This window comes from Dendropsophus ebraccatus, chromosome 12, assembly GCF_027789765.1.
Source record: "Dendropsophus ebraccatus isolate aDenEbr1 chromosome 12, aDenEbr1.pat, whole genome shotgun sequence".
NCBI classification, from domain to species: domain Eukaryota; kingdom Metazoa; phylum Chordata; class Amphibia; order Anura; family Hylidae; genus Dendropsophus; species Dendropsophus ebraccatus.
The window spans coordinates 87,514,639-87,537,621 of NC_091465.1; the positions used below are offsets into that span (position 1 = coordinate 87,514,639).

General features: G+C 52.3%; 1 protein-coding gene across 11 annotated transcripts in view; it reads left to right on the plus strand.

Annotated features, from left to right (window-relative positions):
* Window positions 1-22,983, plus strand: part of ARHGEF10L (Rho guanine nucleotide exchange factor 10 like) — a 91,182-nt gene that overhangs the window by 63,656 nt on the left and 4,543 nt on the right. For 9 of the 11 annotated variants that reach the window (XM_069948610.1, XM_069948616.1, XM_069948614.1 and 6 more), the window contains 17 exons: window positions 2,751-2,863; window positions 2,938-3,015; window positions 4,439-4,618; window positions 8,737-8,853; window positions 8,960-9,052; window positions 9,123-9,296; window positions 9,643-9,788; window positions 9,871-10,049; window positions 10,265-10,380; window positions 11,463-11,596; window positions 12,290-12,390; window positions 15,571-15,692; window positions 17,629-17,715; window positions 17,967-18,175; window positions 18,250-18,404; window positions 18,639-18,781; window positions 22,196-22,364. In XM_069948610.1, the coding sequence (XP_069804711.1) occupies window positions 2,751-2,863; window positions 2,938-3,015; window positions 4,439-4,618; window positions 8,737-8,853; window positions 8,960-9,052; window positions 9,123-9,296; window positions 9,643-9,788; window positions 9,871-10,049; window positions 10,265-10,380; window positions 11,463-11,596; window positions 12,290-12,390; window positions 15,571-15,692; window positions 17,629-17,715; window positions 17,967-18,175; window positions 18,250-18,404; window positions 18,639-18,781; window positions 22,196-22,364 (2,316 nt within the window). Of the gene's footprint in view, window positions 1-2,309; window positions 2,683-2,750; window positions 2,864-2,937; window positions 3,016-4,438; window positions 4,619-8,736; window positions 8,854-8,959; window positions 9,053-9,122; window positions 9,297-9,642; window positions 9,789-9,870; window positions 10,050-10,264; window positions 10,381-11,462; window positions 11,597-12,289; window positions 12,391-15,570; window positions 15,693-17,628; window positions 17,716-17,966; window positions 18,176-18,249; window positions 18,405-18,638; window positions 18,782-22,195; window positions 22,365-22,983 lie in introns of those variants that run through there. The other 2 variants (XM_069948618.1, XM_069948620.1) reach the window with 2 other exon arrangements.

Sequence of the window (22,983 nt, forward strand, 5' to 3'; positions counted from 1 at the left end):
CACCTCTCATCTCATTGCTGCCCCCTGCTGGATCAGGCTGCAGCACCTCTCATCTCATTACTGCCCCCTGCTGGATCAGGCTGCAGCACCTCTCATCTCATTGCCGCCCCCTGCGGGATCACTGGATCAGGCTGCAGCAACTCTCATCTCATTACTGCCCCCTGCTGGATCAGGCTGCAGCACCTCTCATCTCATTGCTGCCCCCTGCGGGATCACTGGATCAGGCTGCAGCACCTCTCATCTCATTGCTGCCCCCTGCTGGATCAGGCTGCAGCTCCTCTCATCTCATTGCTGCCCCCTGCTGGATCACTGGATTAGGCTGCAGCACCTCTCATCTCATTGCTGCCCCCTGCTGGATCACTGGATCAGGCTGCAGCAACTCTCATGTCATTGCTGCCCCCTGCTGGATCAGGCTGCAGCACCTCTCATCTCATTGCTGCCCCCTGCTGGATAAGGCTGCAGCACCTCTCATCTCATTGCCGCCCCCTGCTGGATCAGGCTGCAGCACCTCTCATCTCATTGCCGCCCCCTGCTGGATCAGGCTGCAGCACCTCTCATCACATTGCTGCCCCATGTGGGATCAGGCTGCAGCACCTCTCATCTCATTACTGCCCCCTGCTGGATCAGGCTGCAGCTCCTCTCATCTCATTGCTGCCCCCTGCTGGATCAGGCTGGAACAGAACGTATATAGTCCTTTCAAATTAATCGGTGTCAGAAAGTTATTACTTCTATTTCATAATCTCCAGTCTTCCAGTACTTATCAGCTCCTGTGTGTCCTGCAGGATGTGGTGTATTCTCTCCAGTCTGACACCGTGCTCTCTGCTGCCACCTCTGTCCATGTCAGGAACTGTCCAGAGCAGCAGAAAATCACCATAGAAAACCTTTCCTGCTCTGGACAGTTCCTGACATGGACAGACTCAGTTTTATTCTCTTCAATGGAACTGACTTGCAAACCTCACACCCAACCTGAGGACAGCAAGAAAGTAGCCATGTTTATTTAAGCCTCGACAGACCCTTTAAACTTAGACAGGACCATCTAATAATGTGTCTAAGTAATGCAGCAGAACTTTTAAAGTAAGGCAGCCCAGAGGAGAAGGTGGTCAGACTTGAGGCTGTCCTCCTCCTCAGAAGGTGGTCACACTAGAGGCTGTCCTCCTCAGAAGGTGGTCACACTAGAGGCTGTCCTCCTCCTCAGAAGGTGGTCACACTAGAGGCTGTCCTCCTCCTTGGAAGGTTGACACACTTAAGGCTGTCCTCCTCCTTGGAAGGTTGACACACTTGAGGCTGTCCTCCTCCTTGGAAGGTTGACACACTTGAGGCTGTCCTCCTTAAAAGATTGCCACACTAGAGGCTGTCCTCCTCCTCGGAAGGTGGTCACACTAGAGGCTGTCCTCCTCCTCGGAAGGTGGTCACACTTGAGGCTGTCCTCCTCCTCGGAAGGTGGTCACACTTGAGGCTGTCCTCCTCCTTAGAAGGTGGTCACACTTGAGGCTGTCCTCCTCCTCAGAAGGTGGTCACACTAGAGGCTGTCCTCCTCCTCAGAAGGTGGTCACACTTGAGGCTGTCCTCCTCCTCAGAAGGTGGTTACACTTGAGGCTGTCCTCCTCCTTAGAAGGTGGTCACACTTGAGGCTGTCCTCCTCCTTGGAAGGTGGTCACACTTGAGGCTGTCCTCCTCCTTAGAAGGTGATCACACTTGAGGCTGTCCTCCTCCTTAGAAGGTGGTCACACTTGAGGCTGTCCTCCTCCTTGGAAGGTGGTCACACTTGAGGCTGTCCTCCTCCTTGGAAGGTGGTCACACTAGAGGCTGTCCTCCTCCTTGGAAGGTGGTCACACTTGAGGCTGTCCTCCTCCTTAGAAGGTGGTCACACTTGAGGCTGTCCTCCTCCTCAGAAGGTGGTCACACTTGAGGCTGTCCTCCTCCTCAGAAGGTGGTCACACTTGAGGCTGTCCTCCTCCTCAGAAGGTGGTCACACTTGAGGCTGTCCTCCTCCTCAGAAGGTGGTCACACTTGAGGCTGTCCTCCTCCTCAGAAGGTGGTCACACTTGAGGCTGTCCTCCTCCTTAGAAGGTGGTCACACTTGAGGCTGTCCTCCTCCTCAGAAGGTGGTCACACTTGAGGCTGTCCTCCTCCTTAGAAGGTGGTCACACTTGAGGCTGTCCTCCTCCTCAGAAGGTGGTCACACTTGAGGCTGTCCTCCTCCTCAGAAGGTGGTTACACTTGAGGCTGTCCTCCTCCTCAGAAGGTGGTCACACTAGAGGCTGTCCTCCTCCTCAGAAGGTGGTTACACTTGAGGCTGTCCTCCTCCTCAGAAGGTGGTTACACTTGAGGCTGTCCTCCTCCTTAGAAGGTGGTCACACTAGAGGCTGTCCTCCTCCTTCTCCTCTATGTGCAGCATCTTTCTATGAACAGGGAGGTGGTGGGTGAGTCAGGTTGTAATCCTCAGCTGTCAGCACTCGGGACCTCCTCCTGCTCTTCCTCCTCCCCAGTCACTGACAGCCCAGTGTCCTCAATCAGTGCGCTGCTCGCCGGCCATGTACGCTGACTCTCACACCAGTAATGTGGCCCTAAGGCTCGGGCTTGGCCGGGGAATGGCCAGACCCTCCATGTGGTTCCGGAGGTCGCGCTCTAAAAGGCTCCCTTCAGAGAGTGAAATCAGCACAGACGAGAGCTTCTCCTCCGGTAACTGAGCCACCATCTCCTCCCTGGACCCCTCCGGACCCCCCTTCATGAGGTTTTTCTTCTTTCAGGAGACTCTGAGGAAGAGGAGATGGGGTTCCTGGAAGTAAGTGGTCTGGATCTGGACATGACCCCGCCACCGTCCGAGCTGGGGCCGATGCCGGAGGGGCTCAGTGCCCAGCAGGTAGGTGTTATGGCAGAGATGGCGCCCTCTGTGCTGTGGGGCACCCAGGTAACCTAGCCGTGTGTGTCTTACAGGTTCTCCGGCGTCACATCCTCTCCTCTATAGTCCAGAGCGAGCGCAGTTACGTGGAGTCACTTCAGCGTGTCCTGCAGGTAAGTCAGTCCGGGGATACCATAGCACTGCTCATCCTGATCTGCCTGCTTCTCTATATACACTGCCACTACACTACAGGATACACAACACTGCTCATCCTGATCTGCCTGCTTCTCTGTATACACTGCCATTACACTACAGGATACACAACACTGCTCATCCTGATCTGCCTGCTTCTCTGTACACACTGCCATTACACTACAGGATACACAGCACTGCTCATCCTGATCTGCCTGCTTCACACTACAGGATTTACAGCACTGCTCATCCTGATTTGCCTGCTTCTCTGTATACACTGCCATTACACTACAGTATAGGGGCAGCACTGTTCATCCTGATCTGCCTGCTTCTCTGTATACACTGCCATTACACTACAGGATACACAGCACTGCTCATCCTGATCTGCCTGCTTCTCTGTATACACTGCCATTACACTACAGGATACACAGCACTGCTCATCCTGATCTACCTGCTTCTCTGTATACACTGCCATTACACTACAGGATACACAGCACTGCTCATCCTGATCTGCCTGCTTCTCTGTATACACTGCCATTACACTACAGGATACACAGCACTGCTCATCCTGATCTGCCTGCTTCTCTGTATACACTGCCATTACACTACAGGATACACAGCACTGCTCATCCTGATCTGCCTGCTTCTCTGTATACACTGCCATTACACTACAGGATACACAGCACTGCTCATCCTGATCTGCCTGCTTCCCTGTATACACTGCCATTACACTACAGGATACACAGCACTGCTCATCCTGATCTGCCTGCTTCCCTGTATACACTGCCATTACACTACAGGATACACAGCACTGCTCATCCTGATCTGCCTGCTTCTCTGTATACACTGCCATTACACTACAGGATACACAGCACTGCTCATCCTGATCTGCCTGCTTCTCTGTATACACTGCCATTACACTACAGGATAGGGGCAGCACAGTTGGGTGACAGCCACTGTGGGTAGTGTAATCGGTAGTTGTCACCCAGTGACCAAGACAACAGGACGTTCAGGACGGATGTGGATGAATCAGACTGATGTGGGGTGTCAGGGAGGAGCAGATACACGCGGTGTCAGGAGAGAAGTGAAAGTGTCCGATGTCAGCGCATTACAGGAGTGCGGGGGAGGGCGGCAATCCAGCTGCTGTACCCAGGACATCCTCCTCCTCACCGCTGCCATCCTCATCATCACCATCATCCTCCTCATCACCATCGTCCTCCTCATCACCATCATCCTTCTCCTCATTACCATCATCCTCATCATCACCATCATCCTTATCATCACCATCATCCTCATCCTCCTCATCACCATCGTTCTCCTCATCACATTATCCTTCTCATCACCATCATCCTTCTCCTCCTCATCACCACCATCCTCCTCATCATCGCCATCATTGTCTTCCAGGATTACCGCAACCCCCTGCTGGAGATGGAGCCCAAGCTGCTGAGCGCCCGGAAGTGTCAGCTGGTCTTCTCCCGGGTGAAGGAGATCCTGCACTGCCACTCTGTGTTCCAGATCGCACTGGCCTCACGCGTCGCAGAATGGGACTCCACCGAGAAAATCGGGGACCTGTTCGTGGCTTCAGTAAGTGACCCCTGATGGGAGAGGGACTATCACACATGATAGGCTGAGATACAGAGGCTCACAGACAGTATCACACATGATAGGCTGAGATACAGAGGCTCACAGACAGTATCACACATGATAGGCTGAGATACAGAGGCTCACAGACAGTATCACACATGATAGGCTGAGATACAGAGGCTCACAGACAGTATCACATATGGTAGGCGGAGATACAGAGGCTCACAGACAGTATCACACATGATAGGCTAAAATACAGAGGCTCACAGACAGTATCACACATGATAGGCTGAGATACAGAGGCTCACAGACAGTATCACACATGATAGGCTGAGATACAGAGGCTCACAGACAGTATCACACATGGTAGGCTGAGATACAGAGGCTCACAGACAGTATCACACATGGTAGGCGGAGATACAGAGGCTCACAGACAGTATCACACATGATAGGCTGAGATACAGAGGCTCACAGACAGTATCACACATGGTAGGCTGAGATACAGAGGCTCACAGACAGTATCACACATGATAGGCTGAGATACAGAGGCTCACAGACAGTATCACACAAAAGGTGCATTTCCATTTGGAAAAACTTTGCCCAGTCCACAGTATGACTGAGATATGACATAACTAAGAGATTACGATGATCCAACTACTGGGGACCCCGAAACATACATGTACACCCCAGCTCCATTTATTCTCCCTGCACTTGGCCTCCATCAGGTCTGAGGACAATGAATGGAGTGTGACAATGAATAGGTTCTGGGGTATACATATATCCGTGCTGTCAGTTTTTCAGATCACACAGGAGTGTATACTTACCTAGTGCGCTGCTGTGTGATCCGGCATCCTGTTCTCTGGCTCTCCCGTCCAGCCCCTGTGTTTTCAAGCTCCATGTACTCCAGAATGATTGACAGCTAGAGAAGACGGGGCCTTAAGACACAGGGGCTGGATGGGAGAACAGGATGCCGAATCACATAGTGCTCTAGGTAAGAATTGTCAGAGATGATAGATCAGCTCTACCACTATAATGGTAAGTACGGCCAGGAGAAAGGCGCACACATAACTGTGATACGATACAATCCCGTCATACAAGATGCGTCACTTTATTTTATACCAAAGAGTAAACATAATAATCCATAGAAAATCCTGGATCTGATGGGGAGATGGGAGATAGCTCACCACTAACTAATATCACATATTCTTCATATTCATAGTTTCCTTTTATTATATCTATGCCGTGTCTCTGGGTCCCCCGCTCACCACAGCTACCCCCCACACTTCTGAACCCGCTTCTGCAGTGACAGCCTGCTCAGCCAATCATTGACCAAGATGGGACAGTACCGCTGCCACTGCAGAGACAGGGGCGACAGCTATGAGCAGAGGATCCAGAGACGTGGCAGGAGGACCCTGGGGATCGTGGGGAGGTGAACATAGCTTCTTTATTATGTGCTATATACAGACGTTGGAGTTCCCATTTGAAAGTAAGGGCTGTACGGACAATACTAATAATGCAGCCCGCGTGATTATTGAGCCATCCGGGCATCGTGTCATACGGCCTGTAGATAAGGAAATGTACCCGACCTGACATATACGAGGTCTCTGAGAGGTGGGATTGGCTCCCGTCCTCCATTGCTCTCCTGTCCGCTCTCTCTCTGCTCCCCTCCTCCATTGCTCTCCTGTCCGCTCTCTCTCCACTGCCATCCTCATCCTCCATTGCTCTTCTGTCCACTCTCTCTCTCTGCTCCGGTCCTTGTCCTCGTCCTCCATTGCTCTCCTGTCCGCTCTCTCTCCGCTCCCCTGCTCCTTTGCTCTCCTGTACGCTCTCTCTCTGCTTCCGTCCTCCATTGCTCTCCTGTCCGCTCTCTCTCTGCTCCCCTGCTCCATTGCTCTCCTGTCCGCTCTCTCTCCACTGCCATCCTCATCCTCCATTGCTCTCCTGTCCACTCCCTCTCTCTGCTCCGGTCCTTGTCCTCGTCCTCCATTGCTCTCCTGTCCGCTCTCTCTCTGCTCCCCTGCTCCATTGCTCTCCTGTCCGCTCTCTCTCCACTGCCATCCTCATCCTCCATTGCTCTCCTGTCCACTCCCTCTCTCTGCTCCGGTCCTTGTCCTCGTCCTCCATTGCTCTCCTGTCCGCTCTCTCTCCGCTCCCCTGCTCCATTGCTCTCCTGTCCGCTCTCTCTCTGCTTCCGTCCTCCATTGCTCTCCTGTCCGCTCTCTCTCTGCTTCCGTCCTCCATTGCTCTCCTGTCCGCTCTCTCTCCACTGCCATCCTCGTCCTCCATTGCTCTCCTGTCCACTCTCTCTCTCTGCTCCGGTCCTTGTCCTCCATTGCTCTCCTGTCCGCTGTCTCTCCGCTCCGGTCCTCGTCCTCCATTGCTCTCCTGTCCGGTCTCTCTCTTCACCTCCGTCCTCCATTGCTCTCCTGTCCTGTCTCTCTCTGCTTCCGTCCTCTATTGCTCTCCTGTCTACTCTTTCTCCGCTCTGGTCCTCGTCCTCCATTGCTCTCCTGTCTGCTTTCTCTCTGCTCCGGTCCTCGTCCTCCACTGCTCTCCTGTCCGCTCTCTCTCTGCTCCCCTCCTCCATTGCTCTCCTGTCCGCTCTCTCTCCACTGCCATCCTTGTCCTCCATTGCTCTCCTATCCGCTCTCTCTCCGCTCCTCTGCTCTCCTGTCCGCTCTCTCTCCGCTCCCCTACTCCATTGCTCTCCTGTCCGCTCTCTCTCTGCTCCCCTCCTCCATTGCTCTCCTGTCCGCTCTCTCTCCGCTCCTCTGCTCCATTGCTCTCCTGTCCGCTCTCTCTCTGCTCCCCTCCTCCATTGCTCTCCTGTCCGCTCTCTCTCTGCTCCCCTCCTATATTGCTCTCCTGTCCTCTCTCTCTCTGCTCCCCTCCTCCATTGCTCTCCTGTCCGCTTTCTCTCCGCTCCCCTGCTCCATTGCTCTCCTGTCCGCTCTCTCTTCACCTCCGTCCTCCATTGCTCTCCTGTCCGCTCTCTCTCTTCACCTCCGTCCTCCATTGCTCTCCTGTCCGCTCTCTCTCTTCACCTCTGTCCTCCATTGCTCTCCTGTCCCCTCTCTCTCTTCACCTCCGTCCTCCATTGCTCTCCTGTCCTGTCTCTTTCTGCTTCCATCCTCTATTGCTCTCCTGTCTACTCTTTTTCCGCTTCGGTCCTCGCCCTCCACTGCTTTCCTGTCTGGTCTCTCTCTCATTCCGTCCTCCATTGCTCTTTTGCTGGCTCTCTCTGCTCCAGTCCTCATCCTCCATTGCTCACCTGTCCGCTCTCTCTCTTCACCTCCATCCTCCATTGCTTTCCTGTCCCCTACCGCCCTTGTCCTCCATTGCTCTCCTGTCCACACTCTCCCTCCACTCTGGTTCTCGTCCTCCATTGTTCTCATTTACGCTCCGGTCCTCGTCCTCCATTGCTCTCTTGTCCGCTCTCTCTCCACTCCAGTTCTTGTCCTCCATTGCTCTCCTGTCCGCTCTCTCTCTTCTCCCCTCCTCCACTGCTCTCCTGTCCGCTCTCTCTCTGTTCCCCTCCTCCATTGCTCTCCTGTCCGCTCTCTCTCTCTGCTCCCCTGCTCCATTGCTCTCCTGTCCGCTCTCTCTCTTCACCTCCGTCCTCCATTGCTCTCCTGTCCGCTCTCTCTCTGCTCCCCTGCTCCATTGCTCTCCTGTCCGCTCTCTCTCTTCACCTCCGTCCTCCATTGCTCTCCTGTCCGGTCTCTCTCTGCTTCCGTCCTCTATTGCTCTCCTGTCTACTCTTTCTCCGCTCCGGTCCTCGCCCTCCACTGCTCTCCCGTCTGGTCTCTCTCTCATTCCGTCCTCCATTGCTCTTTTGCTGGCTCTCTCTGCTCCAGTCCTCATCCTCCATTGCTCACCTGTCCGCTCTCTCTCTTCACCTCCATCCTCCATTGCTTTCCTGTCCCCTACCGTCCTTGTCCTCCATTGCTCTCCTGTCCACACTCTCCCTCCACTCTGGTTCTCGTCCTCCATTGTTCTCCTTTACGCTCCGGTCCTCGTCCTCCATTGCTCTCTTGTCCGCTCTCTCTCCACTCCAGTTCTTGTCCTCCATTGCTCTCTTGTCTGCTCTCTCATCTTGTGTCTTTGTCTTCTTCCAGTTCTCTAAGTCCATGGTGCTGGACGTCTACAGCGACTACGTCAACAACTTCACCAACGCCATGACGCTGATCAAGAAGGCGTGCCTGACCAAGCCGGCCTTCCTGGAGTTCCTTAAGGTGAGGACTCCCCTCATTATCTGTATCCTCACAGACTGCAGCCTGACCGGTGAGCAGGGCATGCTGAGAGTTGTAGTGTGACACTGTATTTGTATGATGCTTACAGAAGAAGCAGGCGGCCAGTCCGGACAGGGTGACCCTCTATGGGCTGATGGTGAAACCGATCCAGCGCTTCCCTCAGTTCATCCTCCTCCTTCAGGTAAGTGTCCCCCTGATGCCTTTCCCATCCCCCGTTACTCCCCTCCCATCACTGATTGTCTGTGCCACAGGACATGTTGAAGAACACGCCGCGGGGTCACCCGGACCGCCTGTCACTTCAGCTGGCTCTCACAGAACTGGAGACTCTGGCTGAAAAGCTGAACGAGCAGAAACGCCTCGCGGATCAAGTGGCCGAAATCCAGCAGCTGTGCAAGAGCATCAGTGACCGCAGCACGCTGTACAAGGTGGGGTGTACATGGGGGGTCCTGGTCCATAACGCCACTCCTGAGGGTGGCTCCCACCCTCTCTTGTTTGTGGGGTAAGGGGGTTATCCAGGATAATAAAAAACATAGTTGGTTTTATCCAAAACAGAGCCCTCCCTTTCCTCAGGTTGTGTGTGGTATTACAACTTGACTCCATTCACTTCAATGGGATGGGAGTGGCGCTGTTTCTAGTAGAATGAAACCAAGTTCTTGTAATCCTAGACAACCCCTCCCCCACACAGCCCCAATCACAGCTGGAGCAGTGTTAGCGGTGACTTCCTCTGTGCTGCTGTGGTGCAGACTCATGTGACTTGTCTCCCTCTTGCAGAGTCTGAGCTCGGGTCAGCACCAGCTCCTGATCTGTGAGACTCTTACTGAGATGGTGTACGGGGAGAAGGGGCAGCTGCTGAAATCCAAGGAACGCAAGCTCTTCCTGCTCAATGACGTCTTAGTGTGCGCCAACATCAACTTCAAGTGAGTGCGCGCTGCAGGGGCTGGGCCTACCGGGCACGGGGGCCATATTCTGGTCTGAACCACTGTATTGTCCTTTCACCAGGGGGCAGCCGGATATTGGGAACCTGGTTCCTCTGGGGCCTCGCTATGTCCTGAAGTGGAACGCCGCCATACCCCAGCTCCAAGTGGCAGAATTTGGACAGGAGGGAAATATATATGAGAAGGAGGCAGCCGGGGGGCAGCAGTCCGTCAGCAAGAAACAGTCGCCCTCTGCAGGACAAAGTAAGTTCTGTCAGTCTAGAGCACAGGTGATTGCTGGCCACCTGCAAAACTACAATTCCCATCATGCATCATCAGGCTAAAGCTTTGGCTGGCCAGGCATGATGGGAATTATAGTTTTGCACCAGCGGGTGGGCCACAAGCTGGATACCTTTGAACTAGAGGGAGGGGAGATATGTAACAATTTGGGGGTGTCATCCTGTCCTCCTTCCCCCCAGATAAAGTGTCCCTGGGCTCTCCGCGCCTCTACCAGGAGCTGCAGGATGTCAAGAAAGACCTGGAAGTTGTGGAGCAGATCACACAGCTGATCAGCACCCTGCAGGGCACCTACCAGGTGAGAGTGCCCCCACATCATGGTGTGAACTGGGCCATAGAGACCAGCTGCTGACAGGCTCTCTGTTCTGGATGCAGTGAAATTTGTTTTTTTTCTTTCAAATCAGCTGGTGTCAGAAAATGCCAGAGATTTGTAATTTACTCCTTTTTAAAAATCCACAGTCTTCCAGTACTTATCAGCTGCTGTATGTCCTGCAGGAAGTGGTGTATTCTCTCCAGTCGGACACAGTGCTCTCTGCTGCCACCTCTGTCCACAGCAGCAGCAAATCCCCATAGAGAACATCTCCTGCTCTGGACAGTACCTGACATGGAGAGAGGTGGCAGCAGAGAGCACTGTGTCCGAGAGAATACACCACTTCCTGCAGGACAACTGTAATGCCTTATTTGTCCTGTGGTGGCGCTGTAGATAATGTGGATACTGCGGCCTGGGGTTCACTAAGATTGGATGAAAACTGTATAACCTCTAAAATTGGGGTTATACCCCCTGTGGACTGTTTTCTGACCCCAGATAAAGGCATCCTATGCGATCACCATGTGACCTCCCTCAGGCCTGTGATTGGTGGTCTTTCCCTATAATCACTAAGCTGTCACTTATTCCTCCTCGCACCTTCCTGCTGACGGTTTCCTTCTCATCATGTGACACCCCCCCCCCCCCCCCTTCCCGGCCTGTGATTGGTGGTCTTTACCTATAATCACTAAGCTGTCACTTATTCCCCCTCGCACCTTCCTGCTGACGGTTTCCCTCTCATCATGTGACCCCTCCCCCCAGGCCTGTGGTTGGTGGTCTTTCCCTGTAATCACTAAGCTGTCACTTATTCCTCCTCGCACCTTACTGCTGATGGTTTCCCTCTCACCGTGTGACCCCCCCCAGGCCTGTGATTGGTGGTCTTTCTCTATAATCACTAAGCTGTCACTTATTCCTCCTCGCACTTTCTTGCTGATGGTTTCCCTCTCATCATGTGACACCCCCCCAGGCTTGTGATTGGTGGTCTTTCCCTGTAATCACTAACCTTCCTGCTGATGGTTTCCCTCTCAGCTTTGTTTACGCCACATCTCATGGTGTCGCCATCTTCTCTCTTCTAGAATCTGAACATGACGGTGGCTCAGGATTGGTGCTTAGGGCTACAGAGACTCATCCGGCTGAAGGAGGAGGAGATTCAGTCGGCCAATAAATGTCACCTCCGTCTCCAGCTCCAGATGCCGAGGAAATCTGATAAGTGAGTCCAGGGGGTGCTAGGCGGTCTGCAGATGCTGATCTGCTTGGCTTAGGGACCATCCTATGTAGATGAAGGGGTAAATCACATAGCCCCATCTAAAGGAGTGTAGGGGTACTGCAGCCAAATATTCTGCCTCAGACGCAGTATATGTCCAGGAGTAAATCCCAGCTGCTTTTCTGGTTGTGTTTAGTATTACATCTTGGCTCTATGCACTTGGCTGCAGTACCACACACAAACTGAGGGCAGGAGTGGTGCTGGTTTTTGTAATCCCAGATAACCCCTTTAAGAGGTCTTCTGAACGCTGCCCATCGGTGGTGATCAGTGAGCACACTTTGGGGGTCATTCTTTAATGGTTGCAGTGTGCCCTTTTGATTCGGTGTAATTCTGCAATTTATGGTTTGAGCCACTAGGTGGCGCTGTCTGTCCAGTTTTCTCTCTGTTTTCTGCATAGTAACTGCTAGCACTGTCTGTTATAGAGCCCTGTGTCCAACCTGTGGCCATTGGAGAAGAGCAGCTCTGGATGTCAGAGCAGATGGAGATCCACAGGTTGGAGACTATGCTAAACAGCGGAGATTATCACTGTAGACATTACACTGTGCAGGGAATAGTAATGTCCCCTCTTACCGTGTGTTCTCGTTGCCTCTTAGCTTAGACTTGTATAGGTTGGGTCCTTACGTTTTCCTCTTCCTTCAGGTCTGGACGTCCAATGAGCTTCATGGTCCTTTTTCTCACACCAAATCCCCTGAGCAAGATATCCTGGGTGAACCGGATGCACTTGGCCAAAATCGCTCTCAGTAAGTGGAGACTTCATTGCCGGTCTATTGCAGAACAGGGTGATACAAATAAGTGATGTACAGTCCATTAATAATGGGCGGGTGGGTGTCTGATGGGGGTACATAGAAATTACCCATATCTAAGTGCACCCCCTACCTGTATCTTAGTGCATTGTATATATTATGGTGTTCCCGGTGGGGATATAATGTGGTTATATATTAACAATGTTCACTGTGGAGGATATAATCCGGGTATATATTGTGTTGTTCCCAGTGGGGATATAATCTGAATATATTATGGTGTTCCCAGTTATATACTACGGATTTCCCAGTGTGGATATAATCCGGGTATATATTATGGTCTTTCTGGTGGGGATATAATCTGAGTATATATTACGCTGTTCCCGGTATAATCTGGGTATATATTACGGTGGGGATATAATCTGGGTATATATTAAAGTCAGGATATAATCCGGGTATATATTATGGTGTTTCTGGTGGGGATATAATCTGGGTATATATTACGCTTTTCCCGGTATAATCTGAGTATATATTATGGTGGGGATATAATCTGGGTATATATTACGGTGAGGATATAATCCGGGTATATATTATGGTGCTTCTGGTGGGGATATAATCCGGGTATATATTAGGGTGTGGATATAATCCGGGTATATATTAGGGTGTGGATATAATCCGGGTATATATAAGGGTGTGGATATAATCCGGGTATATATTAGGGTGTGGATATAATCCAGGTATATATTAGGGTGTGGATATAATCCGGGTATATATAAGGGTGTGGATATAATCAGGGTATATATTAGGGTGTGGATATAATCCAGGTATATATTAGGGTGTGGATATAATCCGGGTATATATTAGGGTGTGGATATAATCCGGGTATATATAAGGGTGTGGATATAATCCAGGTATATATTAGGGTGTGGATATAATCAGGGTATATATTAGGGTGTGGATATAATCCGGGTATATATAAGGGTGTGGATATAATCCGGGTATATATAAGGGTGTGGATATAATCCGGGTATATATTAGGGTGTGGATATAATCCGGGTATATATAAGGGTGTGGATATAATCCGGGTATATATTAGGGTGTGGATATAATCCGGGTATATATAAGGGTGTGGATATAATCCGGGTATATATAAGGGTGTGGATATAATCAGGGTATATATTAGGGTGTGGATATAATCCGGGTATATATAAGGGTGTGGATATAATCCGGGTATATATTAGGGTGTGGATATAATCCGGGTATATATAAGGGTGTGGATATAATCCGGGTATATATTAGGGTGTGGATATAATCCAGGTATATATTAGGGTGTGGATATAATCCGGGTATATATAAGGGTGTGGATATAATCAGGGTATATATTAGGGTGTGGATATAATCCAGGTATATATTAGGGTGTGGATATAATCCAGGTATATATAAGGGTGGGGATATAATCCGGGTTTATATTACGGTGTGGATATAATCTGGTTATATTATGGTGTTTCCGGTGTGGATATAATCCGGGTATATATTATGGTGTTTCTGGTGTGGATATAATCCGGGTATATATTAGGGTGTGGATATAATCAGGGTATATATTAGGGTGTGGATATAATCTGGGTATATATAAGGGTGTGGATATAATCCGGGTATATATTAGGGTGTGGATATAATCCGGGTATATATAAGGGTGTGGATATAATCCGGGTATATATTAGGGTGTGGATATAATCCGGGTATATATAAGGGTGTGGATATAATCCAGGTATATATTAGGGTGTGGATATAATCCAGGTATATATAAGGGTGTGGATATAATCTGGGTATATATAAGGGTGTGGATATAATCCGGGTATATATAAGGGTGTGGATATAATCCGGGTATATATTAGGGTGTGGATATAATCCGGGTATATATTAGGGTGTGGATATAATCCAGGTATATATTAGGGTGTGGATATAATCCGGGTATATATAAGGGTGTGGATATAATCTGGGTATATATTAGGGTGTGGATATAATCCGGGTATATATTAGGGTGTGGATATAATCCGGGTATATATTAGGGTGTGGATATAATCCAGGTATATATTATGGTGTGGATATAATCCGGTTATATTACAGTGCCTCGTCTGCAGCACGGTCAGTGGACATTCGCTCCCTGCGTTCCCGATCGCTGGGGGAGGGGTGGCTTTGCCCGTTTCTCGCCCTGAGGGCTCCTGGGAAAGTAATTATGATTTCCCCCTGTATTCTGGCAGTGTGGAGTGGGGGCTGGTTCAGTGTAGAGACCCTTCAGAGACTCCGACTCTTCTCCTGGAAATTACACGGACAAAGAGCTTTTCAGCTGTGAGAGGGTTTTAGCGTCTTTCCGGGTTGCAGCCGCACGTCGGCCATAATGAGCGTCCTATGGGGGGGCAGGAGCGCTGTGAATGGGGCCTCTCCTGCGCCCGCACCGCTCAGCGTTATCTCCCGACGCCGCCGACGCTCACAAGCTAAATGCTCCGAAATGTGTTTTAAATCATGCCGGAGCCCCCGTGTCTCAGCACCGGATGATCGCGCTTCACCGTCTTAACCGTTTTTTTCCTTCTTTTATCTGAGAAGCCAGAGGGAAGAGCGGCATAAAGCGCCATTCAGCGCTAATGGGAAGAAATTGCTTTTTCTGCTTGATTGGTGACTCCGCTGCGACACGCCTGCCGTCCTGGCCCTCGCAGGGTTAATCGTGCCGCCTCTCTAACTGTCCCTATTACTTCTCTTATCTCTAGACTTTTTTTTTTTTTTTTTACTTGCAAATTTTGAATTTAATTAGAATATTTTTTTTAAAGCATAAACGACAAAGAAGCTAATTAAAGGGGAACTCCGGCATTTTTTTTCTTTTAAATTACCTGGTGTCAGAAAGTTAAGTTTGTAAATTATTTCTATATAAAAATATCCTTTCTTCCAGTGCTTATCAGCTGCTGTATGTCCTGCAGGAAGTGGTGTATTCTCTCCAGTCTGACACAGTGCTCTCTGCTGCCACCTCTGTCCATGTCAGGAACTGTCTAGAGCAGGAGAGGTTTTCTATGGGGATTTGGTGCTGCTCTGGACAGTTCCTGTCATGGATATAGATAGTAGTAGTGAGCTCAGATAACATTGTGTGTGCCCCCCCCCCCCCCCATGTAATGTCTGGTCTGTTCCCAGGAGAGGAGAATCAGCCGGGGTGGTTGTGCCCCGAGGAGGAGAAGAAAACCAAAATCCCATTCTGGTCCCCAACACTGGTTTGTCGCCTCCCAGCCTTCTCCACCAAAGCCTCCGACTTACAGGTCAGTTACTAAGAAGAGGCACAAGCTACTGTGCTCCCTTATCATCAATCCCATCATCCCTGACCCTGGGAGCTCACACTCTAATCATCTATCACACACAATGTATCATCACTCCCATCATCCCTGACCCTGGGAGCTCACACTCTAATCATCTATCACACACAATGTATCATCACTCCCATCATCCCTGACCCTGGGAGCTCACACTCTAATCATCTATCACACACAGTGTATCATCACTCCCATCATCCCTGACCCTGGGAGCTCACACTCTAATCTCCTATCACACACAGTGTATCATCACTCCCATCATCCCTGACCCCAGGAGCTGACACTCTAATCTCCTATCACACACAATGTATCATCACTCCCATCATCCCTGACCCTGGGAGCTGACACTCTAATCTCCTATCACACACAGTGTATCATCACTCCCATCATCATCCCTGACCCCAGGAGCTGACACTCTAATCTCCTATCACACACAGTGTACCATCATTCCCATCATCCTCCCTGACCCCTGGACACAGTAGTGATCCCTCGGTGTGTGCGGTGCAGCTGGCGGTGCCTGGTGACAGCTGGGATGTGACAGGTCAGCTGGCGCTCTTCCCATGCCAGGCAGTGGGGCTCCGCTGGGATCGCCAGCCTCGCTGCCTCTCTCCGCACATCGCTCTTGTTTACGCTAATTAAAACAAATGTGATTCCTCCTCCGACCTCGGCGCTGTCCCCGGTGATGGCTCAGACCTTTCCTGCAATCCAATAAGGCTGATGGGAAAGTTAACTTTTTGGTTTTGTTGTTTTTCCCTCCTTCCTGCCCTGTAGCAATGACGGAGAAGGACGCCAGCCGCTGCCTGGCACAGTGACGGCCACAACCTGAGACCACCGCTCCTCCCACCATCACTTATCTATAGGCTGGCATCACTCTGCAGCTCCATCCCCCCACCCTGCAGCTGTATCACTGCTATGGATGCCCCCTGTCTTATCCACATTGGATGTGCAGCTGAATCCAGTCTATTGCTTTCTGGTATCAGCCATTTTAGATTGAGAAGAGACTGAATATAATGTTCATCTATGAGTGACAGAAACCATCCTGCCCCCCCACCAGTCTGCAGTCACATATATCCGGACCAGACTGATATCAGCCGCTCCTCTTATAACGCTCCAGTACTGATATAACCTCCTATTACATCATATGTGACTGATATCAGCCGCTCCTCTTATAACGCTCCAGTACTGATATAACCTCCTATTACATCATATGTGACTGATATCAGCCGCTCCTCTTATAACGCTCCAGTACGGATATAGCCTCCTATCATATGTGACTGATATCAGCCGCTCCTCTTATAACGCTCCAGTACTGATATAACCTCCTATTACATCATATGTGACTGATATCAGCTGCTCCTCTTATAACGCTCCAGTACTGATATAACCTCCTATTACATCCTATGTGACTGATATCAGCCGCTCCTCATATAACGCTCCAGTACTGATATAACCTCCTATTACATCATATGTGACTGATATCAGCCGCTCCTCTTATAACGCTCCAGCACTGATATAACCTCCTATTACATGATATGTGACTGATATCAGCCGCTCCTCATATATAACGCTCCAGTACTGATATAACCTCCTATTACATCATGTGTGACTGATATCAGCCGCTCCTCTTATAACGCTCCAGTACAGATATAACCTCCTATTACATCATATGTGACTGATATCAGCCGCTCCTCTTATAACGCTCCAGTACAGATATAACCTCCTATTACATCATATGTGACTGATATCAGCCGCTCCTCTTATAACGCTCCAGCACTGATATAACCTCCTATTACATCATATGTGACTGATATCAGCCGCTCCTCTTATAACGCTCCAGCACCTGTAAGCTGTTCTATGTCACCATCTTTTTCCCATCATGTTGCAGCTAGGTGGCGCCATCCACACGCCGGTGCAGAGCTCCCTCCTGGGCTTCTCCTCGGTCAGCACCTCGCTGCCTCAGGGATACTTATGGGTATGTCTTCTTGCTGGTGATGATATAATATGTGCACCTTATAATTCAGTCCCCTCAGGAGCTGCGCTCTCTGTAGTAGTGGGGACCCTCCTATCCTAATTCTAAATAATAAATGTAGATTTATCCCATAAATCAGGGGTAGGGAACCTTGGCTCTCCAGGCATGATGGGAGTTGTAGTTTTTCACCAGCTGGAGAGCCATGGTTCCCCCCTTAGTATAAGCCAGGGTGACACTGTGGTCTGGCACTGCAGGTTGGCGGGGGTCAGCAGGACGGAGCCGGTCAGATCCAGATCTTCTCCCTGAACCACACGTCCCCGCGGATGCTGAAAGCCTTCCCGCTGCCGTCCCGCGTGCTGTGTGTGGAGAACGTGTGCAGTAAAGCGAGCGACGAAGGCTGCGAGGAGGACTATGCCTCCACCCCAGTGCAGCCGGCCGTGTGTGTGGGGCTCCAGGACGGCAGGTGAGGGACCCTCTGTACACCTCATGTCTGCTGGTAACGCTACAGATCATGACCCCCACCATCTCTCCCTCCAGTATAATGGTGTACAGCAGCGTGGACACCGGCTCTACCTGTCTGATGGCCCTGAGGAGCCCCGACCTGCAGCCCGTCCTCTGCCTCCGCCTCAGCCCCAGCTACCTGTGTGCAGGACTGCAAGATGGCACCCTAGCTCTGTACCCCCAAAACCAAGGTGAGAAGCCCCCCGTCCTAGTATATACCCCATAATATCATCTTATATCAAAGATTGTTACATGGGGTCTGCAGAACAATGACACTGACACTTGGGGTAAAGGATAATGACACTTGGTGTACAGGATGATGACACTTGGGGTACAGGATAGTGACACTTGGGGTACAGGATGATGACACGCTGACACTTGGGGTCCCTGTTCTCCCCTCCTCTGATGTCACTCTCTCCCATCAGGTGGGCTCTGGGACCCTGAGAACCCCTCCACGGTGCGGGTCGGTACCAGTCCGGTGCGCGCCCTGCTGGCCCTGGATGACTGTTTGTGGGCGAGCTGCAGGAACCGGGTGACTGTGTTGGAGACGGATCCCCTCAAAGTGCAGGTACCCCCTGTTTCCTCCGCCAGGTGAAGGGTTAATGTCGCCCCCTCCCCAGCGGCCGCTCTATTATTTACCGCGCCCCTATACTGAGTTTGCATCTATTAAGGCTCCAACCTCCTGATAAATAATACATTGCTGCGTTATTGAGGCGCGCGCACACACACACACGAGCGCTGACCGCCGAGAGCACCGCATGGCAGGAACAGCAGATAGGGAAATGGTCGCCAACCTGTAATAAATGGCGCTTAGGGGTGTGCACATAGCGAGGCTGAGCGTCACAGCAAACAGCGAAGGAATAGAGGGGGCAACCCAGAGCTAGACCCCAGCCCCCTACAGACAGCATCCAGAGCGAGACCCCAGCCCCTACAGACAGCACCCAGAGCAAGACCCCAGCCCCTACAGACAGCATCCAGAGCGAGACCCCAGCCCCAACAGACAGCACCCAGAACAAGACCCCAGCCCCTACAGACAGCACCCAGAGCAAGACCCCAGCCCCTACAGACAGCATCCAGAGCGAGACCCTTGCCCCCCTGCAGTCAGCACCCAGAGCAAGACCCCAGCCCCTACAGCCAGCACCCAGAGCAAGACCCGAGCCCCTACAGTCAGCACCCAGAGCGAGACCCCAGCCCCAACAGACAGCACCCAGAGCAAGACCCCAGCCCCTACAGACAGCATCCAGAGCGAGACCCCTGCCCCCCTGCAGTCAGCACCCAGAGCAAGACCCCAGCCTCCTATAGCCAGCACCCAGAGCGAGACCCCAGCCCCTACAGACAGCATCCAGAGCGAGACCCCTGCCCCCCTGCAGTCAGCACCCAGAGCAAGACCCCAGCCCCTACAGTCAGCACCCAGAGCAAGACCCCAGCCCCTACAGTCAGCACCCAGAGCAAGACCCCAGCCCCTACAGACAGCATCCAGAGCGAGACCCCAGCCCCCCTGCAGTCAGCACCCAGAGCAAAACCTCAGCCCCCTACAGTCACATAGAGGGGGAAACCCAGAGCAAGACCCCAGCCGCCTACAGCCAGCACCCAGAGCAAGACCCCAGCCCCTACAGCCAGCACCCAGAGCAAGACCCCAGCCCCTACAGCCAGCACCCAGAGCAAGACCCCAGCCCCTACAGTCACATAGAGGGGGAAACCCAGAGCGAGACCCCAGCCCCTACAGTCAGCACCCAGAGCGAGACCCCAGCCTCCTACAGACAGCACCCAGAGCAAGACCCCAGCCCCTACAGTCAGCACCCAGAGTGAGACCCCAGCCCCCCTTCAGTCAGCACCCAGAGCAAGACCCCAGCCCCCTTCAGTCAGCACCCAGAGCAAGACCCCAGCCTACTACAGCCAGCACCCAGAGCAAGACCCCAGCCCCTACAGACAGCATCCAGAGCGAGACCCTTGCCCCCCTGCAGTCAGCACCCAGAGCAAGACCCTAGCCTCCTACAGCCAGCACCCAGAGCAAGACCCGAGCCCCTACAGTCCGCACCCAGAGCGAGACCCCAGCCCCAACAGACAGCACCCAGAGCAAGACCCTAGCCCCTACAGTCAGCACCCAGAGCGAGACCCCTGCCCCCCTGCAGTCAGCACCCAGAGCAAGACCCCAGCCCCTACAGCCAGCACCCAGAGCAAGACCCCAGCCCCTACAGTCAGCACCCAGAGCGAGACCCCAGCCCCAACAGACAGCACCCAGAGCAAGACCCCAGCCTCCTACAGCCAGCACCCAGAGCAAGACCCCAGCCTCCTATAGCCAGCACCTAGAGCAAGACCCCAGCCCCTACAGACAGCATCCAGAGCGAGACCCCTGCCCCCCTGCAGTCAGCACCCAGAGCAAGACCCCAGCCCCTACAGTCAGCACCCAGAGCGAGACCCCTGCCCCCCTGCAGTCAGCACCCAGAGCAAGACCCCAGCCTCCTACAGCCAGCACCCAGAGCAAGACCCCAGCCTCCTATAGCCAGCACCCAGAGCAAGACCCCAGCCCCTACAGACAGCATCCAGAGCGAGACCCCTGCCCCCCTGCAGTCAGCACCCAGAGCAAGACCCCAGCCCCCCTGCAGTCAGCACCCAGAGCAAGACCCGAGCCCCTACAGTCAGCACCCAGAGCAAGACCCCAGCCCCTACAGTCAGCACCCAGAGCAAGACCCCAGCCCCTACAGTCACATAGAGGGGGAAACCCAGAGCAAGACCCCAGCCGCCTACAGCCAGCACCCAGAGCGAGACCCCAGCCCCCTACAGCCAGCACCCAGAGCAAGACCCCAGCCCTTACAGCCAGCACCCAGAGCGAGACCCCAGCCTCCTACAGCCAGCACCCAGAGCAAGACCCCAGCCCCTACAGTCAGCACCCAGAGCGAGACCCCTGCCCCCCTGCAGTCAGCACCCAGAGCAAGACCCCAGCCTCCTACAGCCAGCACCCAGAGCAAGATCCCAGCCTCCTACAGCCAGCACCCAGAGCAAGACCCCAGCCCTTACAGCCAGCACCCAGAGCAAGATCCCAGCCTCCTACAGCCAGCACCCAGAGCAAGACCCCAGCCCTTACAGCCAGCACCCAGAGCAAGACGCCAGCCCCTACAGCCAGCACCCAGAGCGAGACCCCAGCCCCCCTACAGTCACATAGAGGGGGAAACCCAGAGCGAGACCCCAGCCGCCTACAGCCAGCACCCAGAGCAAGACCCCAGCCCCTACAGTCAGCACCCAGAGTGAGACCCCAGCCCCTACAGCCAGCACCCAGAGCGAGCCCCCAGTGGTCTAAGCTTCCAGCCCTGGCAGCTGTATGCTGGGACTTGTAGTTGTACAGTAGTACATATAGTAACCTTACTCCCTTGCTGACTCTCCATAGTTGGGTCCTGGACTGATATTCTTAAGCTACCCCTTTAAGAGTTCCACGTCTCCACTGTGTGCTCTGGATTTTATTTGCATTGAGCAGAATAGAGTCAGCCGGCCGTGCCCCCCGCCCCCTCCATCCTCTTTTGGGAAATTGGTTGTACGTTGGCGTCATGCTTAGTAACCGCACCAGGAATGGCGCTCTGCTCCATTGACTGTGGTCGTTGCATCTCGCTGTAATGACACGGTCACACTTTACTGCAGGAACAATTGTAACCAGGATTTAATTATAAGTATTGATTATCCGCAAGATGTTGGGGGGAATGAATTAGGTGGCGCACGCGTGTCTGCACCCCAGGGGCCCCTGCATGAAGAGCATAGAGATGATGAGGAGGAACAGTACAGGAGGGGAGGGGGCTTATACTGTGTGGATTGGGGGCTCCTCTGCTTAGCAGTGTGATCTCGGGGGGCTCCTATACTATACATGATGTGCGTGTATATATATATATATATATATATATATATATAACTCTGCTCCTCATCATTGCCGTTGCTGTCATAAGTTTTCTTCCCAGAATCCTGTGGTTCATGCTCTCTGTTCTGTCTGTTCCAGAGTTTTGAGGCCATACAGGACGAGGGGGTGAGCGTGACCCACATGATCCGAGCTGGTGGCGGGGTGTGGATGGCGTTCTCCGAGGGCTCCTCTTTACGGCTCTTCCACACAGAGACTCTGGAACTACTGCAAGAAATTAATATCTCCACCCGGACGCTGCTGCTGCCAGGTAATGCTCTTCGGGCCCCCAGGATACATGTATTTCATGTAGTATCCTCCAAATGCCTTCAGTATGGAGCTGGTAGACATTAGATGGCGGCTGCTCAGAGACTCCTCAGTCAGTATGGAGCTGGTAGACATTAGATGGCGGTTGTATCATGCTCAGAGATTCCTCGGTCAGTATGGAGCTGGTAGACATTAGATGGCGGTTGTATCATGCTCAGAGATTCCTCGGTCAGTATGGAGCTGGTAGACATTAGATGGCGGTTGTATCATGCAGAGACTCCTCGGTCAGGATGGAGCTGGTAGACATTAGATGGCGGTTGTATCATGCAGAGACTCCTCGGTCAGTATGGAGCTGGTAGACATTAGATGGTGGCTGCTCAGAGACTCCTCGGTCAGTATGGAGCTGGTAGACATTAGATGGCGGCTGTATCATGCAGAGACTCCTCGGTCAGTATGGAGCTGGTAGACATTAGATGGCGGCTGCTCAGAGACTCCTCGGTCAGTATGGAGCTGGTAGACATTAGATGGCGGCTGTATCATGCAGAGACTCCTCGGTCAGTATGGAGCTGGTACACATTAGATAGCGGTTGTATCATGCAGAGACTCCTCGGTCAGTATGGAGC